Here is a 19,356-nt window from a genome sequence, read left to right as displayed (position 1 = left end):
AACCGGGAAAAGGCGTGCTAAATCATAGGAGGACGCGTGTTCTAGGAATTAAATTCGGAGGGACAAGCGTCTAATCAACCGTCAGTAACCTTCAAAAGGAATTATAGTAATTCCCGCCAAAAGAAGATTCTCATCAACTTCCCGATAACACAAAGTTATGTCACCGAAAAGCAAAGAGACTATCTGTATTGGGTAAAATATGTTACGATATGTGGCCACCAAAAAAAGGGACGCGTGGAATCAAAGCCGGGAGGACAGAAAATCGGGCACATCTACCTCGTGTCACCGAGAAAGGCAAGTCCATAAAGGCATTAGGCATGTTGCGTCCGGTAGCATTTAATGGAGAATATTCCACAGCATTAAAGAGTAACGGCTCATTACATGAATTTGGACATTTATGTTTACCGTTAGGTTTCCATTATCGCACTTCAATAATTGTCATTAGTGGTGGGCCCAACCATGACACTCATTGAGCTATAAATAATAGGCTCAACAATCATTGTAAGGGATAATTTTCTGGACATCAAGGAATATATTCTAACACAACATCTTGATACTATTTTTCTCTCTCTAGCTTGTTGGTCTTATCATTGTACCCGGAAACCCTGTTCCCGGGCTCTCCAAATTTATCATTTTATCTATATTTGAGCTAAGTATCTTGCATCCAAATTGACTAATTCATTATTTTTTGGGATCAACTCGATTCATTTGTCTAGAAACCACGAACAAATTCTAACTGTATCATTTTTCGGGTAAACAACTTTATGAATTTGGTGATTGACGTTAAAAAACCTAAAAGTTAGGAGTTTATACATAATTTAAATACGGAAAATATTTAATAATCAAAATTTTAATTTTAAAGTCCTAAATATTAGGAAAGTTATCTAAATTTACAATTTTATTCAATGTGAATATTAAGGTAAGGGGACTTCGTAATTTTTAATATAGTAGGATGGTATCATATTTACACAGCTTACACACACCCGAACTGATAAAGTTCTAAACTATTTTATAAAGTGCTAAACTCTATCAAAGATCGAATTCTTTCCTTGTCACATAAAGAGTTCCTTGTTTACTCGGAAATACCCAGTGGCACTGCGACAGTGTGTTCGTAATTTCAGAAAACTCCTCAAAGGAGGAAGCAGAACGGAGAGCAGAGTTTCCGATTCACATTTCGCCGGGAAAAGGCAGGTAGCGAATCTCCGGCGATATGCGGTGGTACGTTGTCGCTTCGCTTCTCACCGTTCTCACCAGCTCTCAGGTTTCTCCTAATTCCACGCTCTATTTTCTGCTTCTCGAAGTTTCACATCTGATCTGTGTTTTCTACTAACACTTAAAATATTAGTTCATGAATATGAGTGTGAAATTGCTTAGGTTACAATTTGAAAGAGTAAAATCAAGTTTACTTTTCATCACGAAGTGTATTGCGCCGATTAATGAGATTTTCTGTAAGCGTTCCGCATTTTAGTTTGCATATTATTGTATAAGTGATAACTAGTGGTTTGATTACATATCAAGTGTCGACTAATTGAAAATTAGATACATGTAGGTTGATAATTTTGGATTTATGGATTAATGTTCGAATTATGCATCCTGTGACAGGGAATTTTGACGACGTTATCTCAAAGTAATGGGGGATACAAATATGATTATGCTACTGTTCCTTTTCTAGCTGAAGTTTTCAAGGTATCATTTCTTAGATTAGCATTTTTTGTTTAAGAGGGTGGGTACATTGCGTTCTATCATTAAATAAAAATACTAGAATAAATAGGATTTTGAGGAATTCTCTTTTTTGCTATAGCTTTCAAGTAAAACTTATCCAGAAGTAGAAAGGAAGCTTTAAATTGGATCCTCATTCTTCTTATACCAGCTGTACTATCATGTTTTGTTCCTTTTCAATTTACTAATTTAATGTCGTGTTTGCCGTTATGCTCTATCATCATTAAAAATACTAGAATGAAAAGCTGTCAAGGATTTCCATCACCTCACTTTTGGATGCACTTGATGTAGAAAGTTCCTCTCTTAATCTTCAGCTTAATGAAATGAACTATATATATGTCCCCTCTTGGGGTGACTCGAACTCACAAGAGCTTGGTTGGAAGTGGAGGGTGCTCACCACTATAGCAACCCACTCTTGTCTAAAAAAAAAGAATATATATATATATATATATATATATATATATACATACATATATATGTGTATGTATGTATGGAAGATCCAGTTTGACTGTATATCTACTTTTGGAGAGGGCATTGAATGGGGCTATGTGCTGTGTAGTAGTCCTTTCTGCATGATAGTTACTTCTCGATTTGAGGATTTTCTCTGAGATTTTCCTCCTTCATTCATTTGTCAACCTGCAGCTTCTAGTATCTAGTGTCTTTCTTTGGAGAGAGATGCAAAACTCACCACCTCCCAAGATGACGATGGATTGGAAGAGTGTTCGTTTATACCCGATTCCATCTATCATTTATCTCATCCACAACAATGTGCAGTTTGCTACATTGACATATGTAGATACATCGACTTATCAGATAATGGGCAATTTAAAGATTGTTACTACGGGAATATTGTTCAGGTGCTTGGTGCTGACTTTTTTGCCTAGTTTCCCACCTTTATTTCGCTTCTTTTCATTCAGCATCAATTCCTTATTTCCTGCATTGAACTTGGTAAGTAAATTAGAGAATTATCTTTCATATTTTAGGCTGTTTCTGAAGAGGAAACTTACAAACTTGCAGTGGATGGCAATTGTACTTTTGGCTGTTGGAACAACCACAAGCCAGGTGATTATGGAATCTGCTTGCCTATTGTCTAAGCATCATGATTTGGGTGCGCTAAACATGTCATGTGTAGAAATTTTCTTTTAGAGACCTGACCAGAAACTTAATCATGTATGGTGTTGGAAACGGCATGCCAAATTTAAGTCCTGTATTCCAGCTGTTATATTAATTTCAAGCATAACCTGTTCTTTATCATGAAAGATGGTTACTGCTCAGTGATTGCTCATATAGAATTATGCTACGAGTATAATGGATTATTGGCTCAGTTATGGGATTAAAATTCTCAGTGAATTGCCTGCAGATTTTCTATATGCTATTATGGATGTACCAGTGTAGTTTGTAATATATGCTAATGCTCTCTACTGTTTTTCTCAGGCAATCATTCAATTTTAAAGACCGGATCTTTTTAGTATTGCCTGTCTGCATCTAGTTCAAGCTTAATCTAGTGACTACTCCAGTTGACTTATCTTCAATATGTCGATATATTACAAAAGTAGATATCAGAATACTGCCTCTTTTGTCACCGTTTCAAAGAAATAAATTGATATTCTCCATACCAATTATGTGACACTCTTTCCATTTTGAGACGTCTTAAAATGTTTGACCCTATTCCATTTCACTTTCAAGTACTCAAGTCTTAAACTTTGATATGTTTTCTGTTAACCATTTATTTAATATTGACTTTTATTATTACTAATATAGCATATAAGTCAATTTAAAATCTCATGTCCAGTCAAATCGGACTGAGGGAGTATTAATAATTACTCTGCACTTGCCTGGTGTTCAATTCAGGTGAAAGGCTGTGGAGAGGCTTCTTGTGACTCACTCTTTTCATCACCCATTCAAGGATATTTGTTTGGTGTACTCTCTGCTTGTCTTTCAGCACTGGCTGGTGTTTATACTGAATTCTTGATGAAGAAGAATAATGACAGCTTGTATTGGCAGAATGTCCAATTATACACGTGAGTTCTTCCTGACCAAGCGATATATACTGGTTTGGTTATTGAATCCAATTGAACTCATTCTCTCATACATATGTTAAAACTCCAAAGTAGAAGATGGTTTCATGTGACTTTAAGGAAGAAATTTTGTTAGTCTTCAGATACTGATTCAGTCTCCTGCTATGCGATCAAATTGCATTCTATTAGTAAAGGCCCTTGAAATCAGTCAGTTAATTTAAATAGTGCATTGGACTTTCAGATTTGGTTCAATATTCAACATGGGTCGACTTCTTATGGATGATTTTAGAAGTGGGTTTGAGGAAGGACCTTGGTGGCAGCGCCTTTTCAATGGATACAACATGACCACATGGTTAGTAGTGTTGAATCTTGGAACCACTGGCCTTATGGTTTCATGGTTGATGAAGTATGCTGACAATATTGTAAAGGTATCTTATCTTACCGAATTAGATGCATTTGCTTTCTGTTCCATTTGTGAACGATTCTGATCACCTTTGATAAGTTTGTTATGAACTGTAGTTACATATCAATAAAAGTTCTTTTTAATTCCCCTTGATTTTCATGGCAATTGTCTATGTTCTTGTACATTAAGAGTTACAAATCCTACTATATAACATCAAAAAATTTTTAGATTCCTGATTCCGGTTCTCAAATAAATTATCTGGGGATGAGAAAGCCGATGAGTTATTTCAGATGGCATCTCTGCTTAGAAATTGAGAGAGGCTAAGGAGAAGGGGGTGGTGGCGGGACACGTGTAGTTTCTCCATGAGATGGAAGTTTTTATGGGAAGAAAGACAACTGTTGGACTGTTCAAAAAAACCCATAAAGACTGAGTTCGAGCAACTTAAGTAATGCATCTAGGCGCAATGTTGCTGAAAAGAAAAGGAGAAAAAAAGGAAATGAAATTCATACTCATGGTTGCTTGCATATAGTGTGTAGTGAACGAGAGATGAAGTGTCATTTCTGGTGCAACTGGCCATTATTTAAATGTATAGAGATAGCTAGTTGATGATATGCAGGTTTAGTGATTTTCTGTAATAAAGTGTGTATCAGTTGTTTTACCTTTCTATTTTGGTGATTCAGAGCTTTTCCAAAATGATTGCTTAGCTATAACTATGTGATGTCATTTTTACTGGGAATTTGTTTCTTTTGCTTTCTTTTGAATGATTGCTCCATTACTCTTCCTTTTGCTCCTCTATCCGAATGATCAGATTGTTACCTATTCTTTTTAAGGTGTATGCCACTTCTATGGCGATGCTCCTGACAATGGTGTTATCAGTGCTCCTCTTCGATTTCAAGCCAACAGTACAAGTAAGCACCAGAAAGCTGTTTCTCATTTGCATTGCTTTTGTTATTCGCCCTTATATTTCATAAACATGTCTTTACTGTGTCATTGTCAGTTTCTTCCTTAGTGTTTATTCTATTCTTAATTTTTCTATTTGCAGCTCTTTTTGGGTATAATTATCTGCATGATGTCCCTACATATGTATTTTGCTCCTCCAAGCACGATAGTGGATTTGCCTTTGACAGTAAAACCGGCCTCTGAGAGTGTATCTGAAGTTTCTGTTGAACGAAGAACAGATTCCTGATGTACAAAATACTGCCACTAATTTTTTTTCTTTGATTTGTGCAAAGCACTTTACAAATTTGAGCCTCAGCTAAGGTCTGCATGACCATCACTTGGATTCCAGGAAATCAAGATGACGTGATTCAAGAGTTGTGATTAGAAGCTTTTTGATGACGGGAGCTTATTACCGGCCTGGTAATGTGCATCAAAGTTAGACGAGCACTGTCAATCTTTTGTCTCTCCTTTTGTACCCAAACCAAGTACAAATTTTATGCCACAGTAACAATTCCTTTTTATGCTCTGTGCTTTTCTGGTGTCACTAGCAAACGCACGCGAAATCAAGAAAATGCAGGCAAAGACTAGGATGTGGATTACATAAACTTCTCTTGTGTTCTGTTATGATTCATATCCAAAGTTAGCTAGTATAGGTGCATTAAACTTTGAGTCTAACAAGTTGCATTAGAGACAGATCTTTCTTGTGCCAGAGTATCTTGTGCTTTAACTATAAAAATCATGTAATTGCATGAAAGAATAGCTTAGTAATTTTTCTTTTTCATGGATGTATGTGGCACTTTGGACACTGGATGAGTATATTCACAAGTCATTTACAGTAACTGGTAATGCTGAAAGACAGCTAATTACTCTTAGATTGTCTCATTGCTGCAAATTTTGTTGGGCTTAAATAGCTGAGCTACATTGTTAGGGCATTTTTGAGGAATTATCATTTCGGTTTGAATCCCAAATAATTAGGCTTAACAGTAATGTGTCTTTTATTTGTATCTTTATATGTACCCAATTACCCATGGGGGAGGGTGGCCCTAGCTAGACGTATGAAATTCGAGCATAGCCATATACTTGCTTCAAGCAACTTGAGTATTAAATTAAATTGCAGAAATGGACAAAATTCCGCAGAAAATTGAACCTAAAAGTAAAGAGGAAATTGTGGTCTCAATTGATAGCAACAGCATGCAACAGTTGCACCTATTGATTTGATAGCAAACCGGAAAAGAACGGTAGTGCTTTAACATCGAAATAAAGTTAGTTTTACTATTGATCTAATGTTCATTAATAGTGGTCATGGGTCATCTTATTTTTTGAAAGGCTAGTCACAGCAGTTTCATTAGGTATCTACATCAGTTCATGCACGCAACCATCCTCGACCGACAATTAAAAATGGCAGCCTGCAATGTGAAGCCACCAATGGTGGTCTTGAAAATATTCCAAGTAGTAGCTAATATTCATCTTCTATCCATATTATTTGTCTCGTAAAGTTTTGCCCAACCCTTACGAAAAAATATTTGATAACTTTAATCATAGAACTATCATGTCTCTCTTCTTACATGTCTCACTAAATTAACACATCATAATTGGAATAATAAGGATTAGATCTCGGGAAAAAAATGACATTCTGTTTTTTCTAAGACAGAGCAGAAGCAATAGCAAAATAGGGTGCCTTCAGCTTCCGGTCATAGAGTATTTTGAACGAATAGCAACCACAATTTGGTGAACTGGTAATAATTCAATGCTTTGATGAATTAATTGCAGTACGTTTAGTTGTGGATTCTGTGGTCGCTAGCCTCTGAAAGGACATCTGTTTTCTTGCTAACCATTCAGTATACACAATTATATGAGAGGCGTTAGCCCACCTGTACTGTATCATTGATTGTAAAATCTTTTGAATATCGATTTCAAACATTAATGTTGATCATTTCTAAGAGCCAATTAGTCAAGAAAGATTATTAAGTGCAAAGAAGATAAATAAGATCTTACTACAGTGGGTTCTAGAAGTGATCATCTTGTCACTTTTGATAATTTAAACTTAGTTATTCATTTTTTCGAATACAAAAATTATGGTACAAGGGGAGAAAGATAAGAAGAGGGCGAGAAAACAATTAGCAATTCTTATTTTGTATTTTTAAGGAAGGGAAACTGTTATTTTTGTCGTATAGTGGAAGGAAAAAAATCATATTATATGGTCATTGAGATATTGAGATTGCAATTGTAATACTACCCCAAAACTAGCCTACAACTCACACGTTTTCTTTTTCACGTGATTATTTTTCACCTTTTCACATGATTTCATAGAAGAAAATTTCAACCTGACTTTGCTGGGGTTTTATTTAGTGGAACTTATTATTTTACCAGTTGGTCAAGATTGTCTTGGAATTTTGCTCCCAAGAGTAACATATAACGTACAAACGTGCTCTAGAAAACAAACCAATTTATGTCCCCATCAAGGGACAATCTTCTATTGATAGGTGTACCATCTTGACTAAAAACAATTCTAGGAGTTACAAGTGTGTTAGATTCACAGTAATTTAATCTTTTGTCGACAATTATCTTTTCTAATCCTTACACTCAACTGTGCCAGCTACTATCTATTATTCATAACTTTTTAATTTCAGAAGCCTAACATTGTATCTTTATTCCGAAGTCCGCAACGGACATCATAGTAACTAAGAAGTCGAATATAATTTGAATCACAGTATCGCGAGTTATTTTTTTTTTAATTTTCTGTTAACTAGACAATCGTACATAGCAGTAGCTGAGCCATCTTTAACACCCTTTCCCCTAAAGTTATATTATATATATAGCTAGACAATCTTTTTACTGTTTATTTTTTATATTTTAACACACTTTAAGAAAAATTTTGGCTCTGTAATTGGTAAGTACTCAAATTGTATACGTGAAATTGAAAAAAATTTAAAATATTTTCTTGAGTTTGCACTTACTATTATGAAAAACTTGTGAATACAATGGTACTCTACATTTACTAACTTAAAATAACTATAACTACTAATATGAAAAGGAAAAAAGGAAAAAAATAAACTGCCTTTCCTTTCCTCTATAAATACCCCAGTACCGCTGTGTTTTTCTCCACACCACCATAAAGTTTCTAAGAAAATGAGTGGAGGTGGAATGGAGTCGATGGCACGGCCAACTCCGCCCAACGTTGGCGGCGATGGCGGTGGCACGAATAGCCAGCACAGCACAGAGCACTGTGGCTATGGTTTTCATATGCCGTTGCATTACCCAAGATACACACGAGCTGAATATGAGGGCATGCCAGAATGGAAGCTGGACTGTTTGCTTACTCAGTATGGACTTCCTATCACTGGAAATGTTAACCAAAAGAGAAAGTTTGCCATGGGAGCTTTTCTTTGGACCTATTAAGAACCTGCAGATTCCCTTCTTCTCTCTGTGTAAAACTTTTTAATAATGCAGTTTGTTTTTCGTGTATAAAAGTTACTTAAAAACTATTTTTCATAATATGAAACCATATGTTGATCATATGGTTTAGTTTCTATATGTCTAGTACTTATATTTTTCGTTATCAATATAAGTTTTGATAAACTAAACTTGAAAGGATACTTCAAGAAACTTTTTGTCCTAAGTCAAGACTCATACTCCAAAATCAGTGATCATCACTACCTTTATCTTTATTTTCTCCTCATCTTCTAGGTCTTTAGTTTTACATATCTAAGAATGTGCAATTTATTTATTTATATTCTAGTTGTATCTAGGATATATTTAAATACTGATATTCTTTAAGAAAAAATTCCATTTGTGATACTTCGATGCACCACTCACTATAAAGAACCCAAGAGTTTAGCCTTTATCATACCATAAATTTTGTAAGTATAACATTAATTTTAGTAACAATTTAATGATTAAAATGTTAAAATTTAAACAGTAATATTATGATCCTTCATGACCACTACTGTTATTCTCTTGCTGTTGATTTTGTAAACTTTAACATCACACAGGAATGAAACTCAACACATCAAATTGAATTCGCAATAAAGATTTGGTGAAAACCCGTTAGAATATTTGAAGTGCAGCATTAATCAATTTTAAGTCTGCTATTTAAAATATATCCACAATTTATAATGTATTTAAATATTAGCCAATTTATCCAAATTTTAGGACTAAGTATTCTGAATTTTTGAGCTGTTAATTTTAAATTCAGAACACTTCTGAACTACTAATTTAAAATTTAGGACATAAGATTCGGACTTTTGGACACAATTTTCGAACTTTAAGACACAATATTCTGAAATTTAAACTTTGAGGTTTAAACTTTAAGACATTATATCCCGAAATTTAAACAAAATTGACTAATCTTTAAATATATAATAAAATATGAATATATGCTGTCATTTCCACTCTTTTTGATGATATAAAGGAAATGAGCCAGACCTTAGTGATGGTACCGCAGGAACACTGAAGCCCATGCGGTAGACAGGACAGCTAGCTAACATTTTCCACTAACACACTGTTTTCGTGGGCCATGAGGGTTCCTACTTGGGTCTAATCTAATCACTGATAGCTTGTTTGCTCAAACTTTTAAAATTTGATAATTTTAAAAAGTAAAGTATTTTTTAAAAAAGTATTTTTCGTGAGAATCGATTTGTGTTTGGCTAATTAATTTGAAAAATACTTTTGATCAGTAGTTAATGTTTAATCAAGCTTTTAAAAACTGTTTCTAAGTGTATTTTTCAGAAAAGTACTTCTGGAGAGAAGCTACATGTTTTTTTTTCTGCTTCTCTTCAAAAACACTTTTTTCCTTCTAAAAGCTGGACCTTTAGTAATATTCGAGCAATGACAAGTAAATTGAGACATATATAGTAATTAGTATGGAAGTTAACTTGCTAACTATGGAATATGATACGTATTTAAAGTTGAGGTATTATTACTTTTAGTTCGCATCAGAAATTATTTACATTCGATATACGAAAAACATACATCTTTGTGTATGAGTCGTATATCTTGAGAAAACAAAACTTGAAATCCAAAAAAGAATTGATCATATAAATATACAAATTTTATATATTTTTCGGCATTATACAGAGTGCAGTCTAAAAGTTCCATCGGTTGCAATAGAAATAAAAAGAGGGTCATCTACTAAATAATTAATACAAAGAGGAACAACTAGCGAAAATTTTAATAGTCTTATCACCGTTATCCTTAAAAATCTGATCTACTAGTTTCACTTCTTTGAAATCGCGACATTAAGGTCAGAATTTTTGACATCTTGGATCACATAATTGATTCCTTGAAGATAAATCTATTAGTTTCAACGATCTAGTAAAACATACTCATTGGAGTGGTGTTTTCCTTCACATTATCAAAATTAATAAAACTACTCAATGAGGCCAGATACAAAATTAGTAAAACTTCTGCGGTATCAGTTACGGGTTTGAACGAGTTTGAAACTTAGTAATTGTAATAAGAAAATGTGTTAAATATGCATAAAGATTTAATATTGAACCTCATAACTAAGATGAGCTATAAGTACAGTTAATGAGTTAACATATTTAAATTCATAAATTTTAAATCTCGGTTCGCCTCTACAGACTTGACAGGTGAAGTGGATAGCCGAACAATTCCTTGCAAAAAAAAAATATGAATATAAAATGTGGTAATTGAGTAGTGAGGGTCTAGCAATGGCATGTGGTATCTTGTAGTTAAGACTTAAAGAGATGGTATTATTTCAATATAGAGATGTGCTCATTTTAGTTGCAATTTGCACGTGGAATTTCCCTATACCAAGTAATCTTGCTCCCCGAACGGCCCACCCCACCTTCTACCATTATATGGGCCTCTTTCCCTCAATTTTAACAGTCCCCAACAAAATAATGAGCGTAAAATAGTCATCATTATTTTCCGTTATTTTTCTCTTCCTTTACTTTTTCTATCTTTTTTCTTTCATTTCTAATAAAAAAATCTTTCAAGTGAGATTACTTCATGATCGTCCAAGGGCTTTAAAGTTGGTGAGCTAGTCATTGTATCTAGACATTTTTTCCCTTCAAATTGGTGATATGGATTTTTAATACCAGCCCTTAGATCTGTCAAAACGGATAGAAATGGCGTGGGATAGCCACTTTTTAATATTGTATTTAGGTTTTATTCAGTATTTTTAATGCTGAGCAAAAATAGTCATTATTCTATTAAAATTAATACGAAAAGACGTTGTTACCCTTTCTTCATGAGTGTTGTGTAAATATTAAGGGCATGGTGTCCTTAACATTTACATTGCACAGATGAAGTTAAGGATGCCATGTCCTTAACATTTACACTGCACATATGAAGTTAAGGACATGATGTCCTAAAGTTTAACAACGGAAGTTGCAAATACAGGATACTTTGTCCTTAATATCACAACATTCATGAAGTTAAGGACATCATGTCCTTAATATTTACACAATACTCATAAAGTTAAGGACACTATGTCCTTAATATTTACACTACACATATAAAGTTAAGGACACGTGGTCCTAAAGTTTAACAACATAAGGTGCAAATACAAGTTAAGGACATTGTGTCCTTTACATTTACACTACACATATGAAGTTAAGGACATGATGTCCTAAAGTTTAACAACGGAAGGTGCAAATACATGATACTTTGTCCTTAATAGATACACAACATTCATGAAGTTAATGACACCATGTCCTTAATATTTACACAATACTCATGTCTAGCACAGGGGTATTTTCGTCCGGGCGGATAAAAATTTATTAAGCACTTGCTAAAGAGTAAATACATTTTAAACAGTGGCTAAAGAGTAAATACATTTTAAATAGTGGCTAAAGAGTAAAGATATCTCTAATTAGCGGCTAAATGTGCACTTCTCCCTCAAAACGGGCCAGCCCAACCCAAGCCTCGTGGGCTTTTAAATTTGGTACAATAGGACGGGCCGGCCCACTATATGAATGTGCCTTAAAATGGCCAGCCCAACCTAGCCCTAAGAGGGCCGCGGGCTAGGGCGGGCCGGCCCTTCAATTTTTTTTTAAAAAAATATTCTTTAAATCCTTTAAAACATTTCGTGACATAGTCGATTAATCATATAAACAACTTCTGTTTGCTTAGATCATACAAAAAGCTTGATATTTGACAAGGAATCTCGTAATTGAAATGCAAATTCTCTATATCTCTAACTCTTCTTTTTTAAAGTTACATGAATATTTTCTTAATACTTTTCTTTCATTTTTCTTAGATTCAGGGATTTGATATGGAAAGGTAAATGAGCAATCTAGGGTTGGGGAGTTGGGATTATAGTTAATAGTTTTTTAAAATTTTAACTTTTTTAAAAATATTAAATATTTAATAGTTAATTAATTTAAATTTAATTAATTTTTGACCCACGGGCCGACCCAGGCCCATCCTCGGTCAAGCCTCAAGGGACGGTGGGCCGACTTGGGCCGGACTTATAAGCCTCAGTTTTAAATGATCTAAAAAATCCTAGCCCAACCCTACCCAAGTAGCGGGCTGGGTTGGACTGGCCAAGCCCATTTTGACAGCCATACCAGCCCTGTGACATCAAGTTCTCACATATTATCACTTTTAGCCCGCACCAAAAATTATTTGCATTTAGTAGCCGAAAAAGTATATAAAATTTGTATAATTTCTGTATATAACATACTAAATATATATATACACAAAAAATATATTTTTTTGGCTATTATTTTTAGAGCGGCTATACAATGTCATCTTATCCGTCGATTAATCCGTTTTTTATTCGTATTAAATATGGATCGAGTTGGATAATTTTTTACGTTTTCTCATTATTTATTTTCGACCCACTTGTATTCGATTTGACCCGCCCGTTTGCCACCCTACGTGAAAAGTTCATTAAAAGACCATGGCCTTCGCTTTGCTATAAAATCTGCTCCTTTAGGGTGATAAAAATTTACCACTGAAACAAGATAACCAAATTTTGAAAGAAAAATGCAACCATATCTTTGGGATTACAATTTATTTGTATCCATCTAGGTGTAATAGCTAGATAATCTCACAGGGGCGGATCTATGTACACGGTTCGGGGTGGTACGCCACCCGCAAGTTTCGCTAAAAACTTTATCTATATATGTAAATATGTATAAGAAATAGGATATATATTTAAAGTGCCACCCGTAGAACAAAAGTGGCAAAGGTTTGCCTTTCCGTTCAGGAGGGCAAGAGTTCGAATTCAGGCGGGAGCAAATAAATTTTTGGCTTACATTCAGTTGCAATTTAAGGAAATTAAGTACACTACACAACACACTCTTCTATATTTTATAGTAAATATTTTACTTTTCTGTTTGTTTGTTTAAGGAAATTAAGTACACTACACAGCACACTCTTCTATATTTTATAGTAAATATTTTACTTTTCTGTTTGTTTGTTTGTTTAAGTATAAACAAATAAGATAGAATAATAATAAAAGTACTTTTTATAGAATATTCTCTTATAATTAAAGGTAAAACAATGCCCCAATTCCCCAAGTCCACTTTTCCCTTTCCCTTTCTCCAATTCTTGCTGCTTCAGCCTTCATTCACGTCATGCTTCTGCTTCTTGCTTCTCTGTTAGACTGTTACTGTAAGCATTTATTTTGCTTTACCTTTGCGGATTCTTAATGCTTCATACATTCATTGCTCACTAGTCACTAGTCATTGTACTACGCCCACCATTGTAAAGTTTTCTCAATCCTCACCTCCTCATGTTTATTTCTTAACCCTATGTGGCTATTTTTTTCCCATCAAATATATGTTCTTGTTATGTTTTTGTTTTGTATTTAGTTGGATATTAGTGTTCTTGCTAAACTTTATTGTCACTATTTTGATTTTTTTTGTTATGTATTTCTTTGGTTGTGTTTGAAAATCAAATGCCTCTTAAATAGTTTCACTGTAGAATTTAAAATAACTAAACTTATTGATGGTATGACCTGGTAGAAATTGTTCTATATTTCTCACTGGAATGAACTTCTATTTTATAGGAATTGATTGAGATGGATAAATTTGTCACGAGGTTGGACCATTCTCAACCAAGTCCTAGTTGTCAATCCTTGATCCAAGCGAATGCCAATCATTCCTATCTTATAAATGAACTCGATTTGGGGTCACTTAAAGGCGATCCAGGAGAAAGAATACCTATTACTGACTATAATCCTAGAATACGAGATGAAGTAAGAAAATATTACATTCAACAAGGTCCTTGTTAACCTTCCAAGTATCAATTTTTTAAAACTCAAATAGGAGGAAGAATGCGTCAATTTGTTCCAAGTTGGTTCAATGGTCAATTTTTTAAATGGTTGGAGTATAGTATGAAGAAAGATGCGGCATTTTGCTTATGTTGTTATTTGTTCAAAAATAAATTTATTCATGAAAGTGCGGGTGAATTCTATTCAAAAAATAGTTTTAGGGCTTGGAATAAGGGTCTTGAAAGATTGTGTTTACATGTTGGTGATGTTAATAGTGTCCATGATAAATGATTCAAGAAGATGCTAGATTTATCAAATCATCATCAATCAATTCAAGTTGTTTTTGATAAGCACTCCGAGAAGTTTAAAAATGAGTATCGAATGCGTTTAGAAGCATCAATTAATGTGGCAAGACTTCTATTGTTGTATGGATTGCTTTTTAGGGGCCATGACGAAAGTGAATCTTCAATAAATCAAGGCCTCTTTCTAGGATTCTTACGATGGCATGGGGACAAGCATCCGGATGTGGGAAAAGTAATATTAGAAAATGCTCCACAAAATGATACTTTGACTTGCCCTATGATCCAAAAGGATATTATCAATGCTTGTGCAAAAGAAATATTAAAGGCTATAATTGGAGACTTGAATGGAGATAATTTTGGTATATTAGTTGATGAGTCCAAAGACCAGGTGATACTCGTTAGGGATCACATTTCAAAATATTAGATAACTTTATTGTTATTTTCTCATCTATTATTCGTGTGCTTGAAGTGATTGAACATGAAGGTTCTACCTCAAATGAGAGAAATCAAGCAAAATATATTTTGAGTGAGATAATAATATTCAAATTTGTTTTTATGCTTCACTTGATGTTGAAAGTTTTGGCAATGTCAAATGAGTTGAACAAGATCCTACAAAAGAGAGATCAAGATATTGTTAATGTCGTGGTGTTTATTAATATTACAAAGAAAATATTGCAAGATATGAGAAAAACTGGATGGGAATCTTTGCTAGATGATGTTTCCTCATTTTGTCATATGCATGATATTATGATTCCCAAGACGGATGAATCCTATTTTCCTGAAAAGTCGAAGCGTAAGTCTTCTGGTATTTGTTATTTACACCACTTGCGTGTTGATATCTTTTATGCTGTAATTGATGTGCAACTTCAAGAGTTTAATGACCGTTTTGATGTAGTGAGTAGCGATTTGCTTCTTGGGATGGCTAGTTTGAATCCAGCCAATTCTTTTGCTAATTTTGATAAAGGTAGAATAATGACTTTAGCAAAATATTACCCAAATGAGTTTGATGAAGTACACATTCGAGACTTGAGTTATCAACTAGATACTTTCATAATTCATATGCGAGTTGGCAATCCCAAGTTCTCCAACTTGCAAGGAATTAATGATTTGGCAAAAGCATTGATTGAGACAAATCTTGTGAAGACTTATTCGTATGTTTATTTACTTGTGAAGTTAACTCTGATTTTACCTGTTGCTACCGCAACTGTGGAGAGAGCATTCTCATCCATGAAGCAGATAAAGAATGAAGAGAGGAACAACATGGGTGATCAATATTTAAATAATTATTTAATTTGTTACATAGAGCGTGATGTATTTACAAATGTAAGTAATGATGTCATTATTGATCGTTTTCAAAATATGAAAGCTCGTCGAGGACAATTGTAAATAGATTGTATATGATATTAAAAATATTGTTGGAAGTTTTATGCTTTGCGTCAATTAGTTATAGTTATTATATTTTCTTTCGTTTGATCTATTTGTCTATATATCTCGAAGTCCCGAATCGACGTTCGAGTTGATCACATCGATTAGGTCGGCACCCGTAATCCCTAAATCCTGGATCCGCCTCTGACTACTCACCTAGATATATCACAAATTTAAATTTAAATTAGGTGAATGCTAATACGGATTGAGGTGTCATCAGCCTTTGGAATTCTTGTGGAACTCCTTTTCAAATTTTTATGCATATCTTATTGGATTCGAAAGAGAAAAGGAACAACATAATATCCTGATTCAATTGACATAATTTCGTTTTCCTCTCTAATCATAGTTTAAATGTAAACTTCAGTGGGGAAATTGTATTTAAAAGGTTCACAAAATCATTAACATTTAAGGTTATAAATTTGGTCTAAAATATAAAATTTACAAGATAAAGTTCAACTTATCTGTCCAAAAAAAAAAAAAGAGAATCTAAAGTCCAGCTCCATTAGCATCCATTTCAATTGATATTATTGAGCAAGTGATAAATAATTTTAAAATCTTTTATTTTTGCATATGTGCATTAATATCTCTGATAAATCATATAATCTGAGGTAGGGCTGCTTATCGGGCGGATTGGGCGGTTATTACTCTTAACGGTTTGGCTTATCGATAATCGATTTTTAAATGTATTAATCCGCTAGCCACCCGATAAGATATCGGGCGGATTGGTATCGGTTTAGCTATTATCGGACGGTTATCGGTTTAGTTTCAGTTGATTGAAACTTAACATACTTCAGCACAGTCTTGGGGAGTACATCCCCGAGACAACAATATAGTCAATATTTCTCATACATATATATCAACTAAATTACACCATGAGGCCATATTACTAGAATCAAATACTGGATATCAAATACTTCTTTTATCTTCTCATACTACATTCAAGTGGATGGTAAGGGATTGAGAAGTGCACAGCAGAATACATCAACAATATCATTTGAACAGATTTCTTACTATTTAAGAAGATGACAAACTGTTAAAAAACAAAAACACAACTTGGTTAACCAATTCGATAATCCAGCTGTGAAGTCCGCTACCATGTCCTCTATCAAGATGATATGCTGGCGGGCTTCCATCGAGGCATACTATTTGATGTCTCATAAACAAATAAATACTTAGTACTCATAGAAGTCTGCATGTGATTCTCTTTACTCTCTATTTCTTAATGTATTGTGCAGTGGCACTATGAATTATGGTGATGTTGACAATCAGTTCTTTTTGATCTATAATAGTAGTCAACATTGCTAGCAATGCTAACAAGAAGCTGGTTGCCATCCTGCAAAACATTCAAATTATTAAGCAGTTGTTGATTCGTGCTTATATTGCTTTTTTATTTATTCGTGTATTACTATTGTTTATTATGAAACCTATAATTGAATCTTTCTTCTAAAGTTTAGAGAGCAGCAGTAAACGAGTTCAATAATATGGATAAAAATAAATCATACATATATATATATATATATATATATATATATATATATATATATATATATATATATATATATATATATTCTTAACGAGTTAACGGATTATCCGTTAAGAAAATTGAATAATCCGCTCCCAAACCAATAAGTCGTTAATAAAAAAATTTCAATCTGTTCCCCGTCCGTTAAACTGTTAACCCGATACTAATAAGCCATTAAGTTTCGATTTCGATTCGATTTTCGGTTTCGGTTCGGTTTTGAATACCCCTAATCTGAGGTTTGATGGAAAAATAATAAAGAGTTGAAAAAAAAGAGGTGGCACATGGGGTTTCAAAAGAACAAAGTTTGATAGACCCCAGTACCCACAGTTTAGCTGGTTTCTCACATTTTCTATGTTCTCTCTAAAAGATAAAATAAAGAGTTTAAGTTTTATGCATTGATATTTTAAAAATACAATACAATTAGGTTTTTTATAATTTAATGAAAGATAAAATTTATGATAAGTATTAATTGATAATCGAATAGTAAAAAATAGTAATTAACTTGTTATAAGAGGTCAAACTAACTAATAGATAAAAAGTATTTATAATGGGATGTATATAATTTATATTTTAAAATAAAATAAAAACAAAAAGAATATTATATCCTACTAACTATATAAACGTCCAAAAGTCTCAGCCAGCATACCTCACTGTTTTGTTACCAAGATATATTTCTCTCTAGAGTTAGAAAAGTTGGGGAGAATATGGCTGCCTCTAAACTTGTAGTTTCAATATTGTTGGCCATCTTTGCCATGGCATTGTTCAATTTCATCCCTTGTGTTCAAGCTCAAGAGTTGGCCCCTGCTCCTGCCCCTACCAGTGATGGTTTGCTCTATCCCCTTCTCTTTTCGCTTAGTATTTAACTTACATTTGCTAACACTCTATTAATTGATCATAATGAGTTAATCCACTAGCCCCCACCGTGCCGTCTTGTTTGTACAGTCTGCATTTTTTGGCTTGTTTGCACTTGTGAACAGTGGGGGTTTGTAGGATCTGATTTTCACTTCTCTGAAAGGGTTAATTATTTCCTAGTTTATTCAGATTCTTTGTCGGCTGTTTCTTTTGACTTTGAGAAACAATTGCAACATCAATAGTAGCATAAAACTTTTAAGAACCATGTGGATTCACTCTGCTAAGTTAAATGAAGACTTGTAAATCTAAGAACGTACTTATTAATAGTGAACATTTCAACTCAAAACTTCAAACAAAATAGTTGTAGTAGCTACATCTCTATATAAAACAACTCTTGTGTTGTGCTTGTTCCTGCTACAAGAGCAACAGATATAGAGATCTTAGGATAACATTCAGTGACCTTCTTGTTAAACCATTTAAGTTGAATGTCTGCTTCGAAATGTACAAATTTTAGAAGTCTTGAAAACTTTATAAAACAAATTAGTATTCAATTTACACAAGCTGAGTATACTTGGACTAGAGTTTCTCTAGCCAGATTATATCTTTTTTTACACCACTACTAGTGTATGTAACTTAAATCCTTTAGGCTAATATGGTCATGGTAATTAATTTGCAGGAACATCCATAGATCAAGGAATTGCATACGTGCTGATGCTGGCGGCTTTAGTCCTTACATATCTCATCCACCCTATGGACGCTTCTCCCTACAATTTTTTCTAAATTTATCTCTTAGCATTAGTCAAACCTAAAATTATGTTTCATTTTTCTCTTTGGGACAATGATTGGTCATTCTTCATATGGATTCAATTATCAATCCATTCATGTTTATTTTTCCAGTGGTTATATATTTAGTTTCCTTTTTCTCATTTCCACTTTTCTCAACATCTCAAGTCTCAGACCCGTCTTCTGGGATATAAAGAAATGCACCA

General features: G+C 33.7%; 3 protein-coding genes across 4 annotated transcripts; all 3 read left to right on the top strand.

The window, feature by feature from the left end:
* The first annotated feature begins 952 nt into the window (after positions 1 to 952).
* LOC107778278 (CMP-sialic acid transporter 1) lies at positions 953 to 5,883 on the top strand. Of its 2 annotated transcripts, XM_016598508.2 has the most exons (9): positions 980 to 1,261; positions 1,603 to 1,686; positions 2,362 to 2,576; positions 2,703 to 2,781; positions 3,571 to 3,740; positions 3,979 to 4,165; positions 4,971 to 5,048; positions 5,183 to 5,327; positions 5,429 to 5,883. In XM_016598508.2, exons 1-8 carry the CDS (start codon positions 1,211 to 1,213, stop codon positions 5,324 to 5,326), a joined length of 1,008 nt encoding a protein of 335 aa, XP_016453994.2. In that variant the 5' UTR covers positions 980 to 1,210; the 3' UTR covers position 5,327; positions 5,429 to 5,883. The 2 variants fall into 2 exon arrangements, with proteins under 2 accessions (XP_016453988.2, XP_016453994.2); XM_016598502.2 differs by having other exon boundaries at positions 953 to 1,261; positions 5,183 to 5,883.
* An 8,764-nt stretch (positions 5,884 to 14,647) lies between these two features.
* On the top strand, positions 14,648 to 15,954 carry LOC107778261 (uncharacterized). Its single transcript, XM_016598485.2, has 2 exons — positions 14,648 to 14,927; positions 15,038 to 15,954. The coding sequence occupies exons 1-2, from the start codon at positions 14,648 to 14,650 to the stop codon at positions 15,952 to 15,954; spliced, it is 1,197 nt and encodes a 398-aa protein (XP_016453971.2).
* Positions 15,955 to 18,165: 2,211 nt separating this feature from the next.
* LOC107826928 (arabinogalactan protein 20-like) lies at positions 18,166 to 19,263 on the top strand. Its single transcript, XM_016653974.2, has 2 exons — positions 18,166 to 18,340; positions 19,044 to 19,263. Exons 1-2 carry the CDS (start codon positions 18,220 to 18,222, stop codon positions 19,145 to 19,147), a joined length of 225 nt encoding a protein of 74 aa, XP_016509460.1. The 5' UTR covers positions 18,166 to 18,219; the 3' UTR covers positions 19,148 to 19,263.
* The last annotated feature ends 93 nt before the right edge of the window (positions 19,264 to 19,356 follow it).

Source organism: Nicotiana tabacum, chromosome 19, assembly GCF_000715075.1.
Source record: "Nicotiana tabacum cultivar K326 chromosome 19, ASM71507v2, whole genome shotgun sequence".
In the NCBI taxonomy this organism is placed as follows: domain Eukaryota; kingdom Viridiplantae; phylum Streptophyta; class Magnoliopsida; order Solanales; family Solanaceae; genus Nicotiana; species Nicotiana tabacum.
This window is presented reverse-complemented; position numbering and strand designations above follow the sequence as displayed.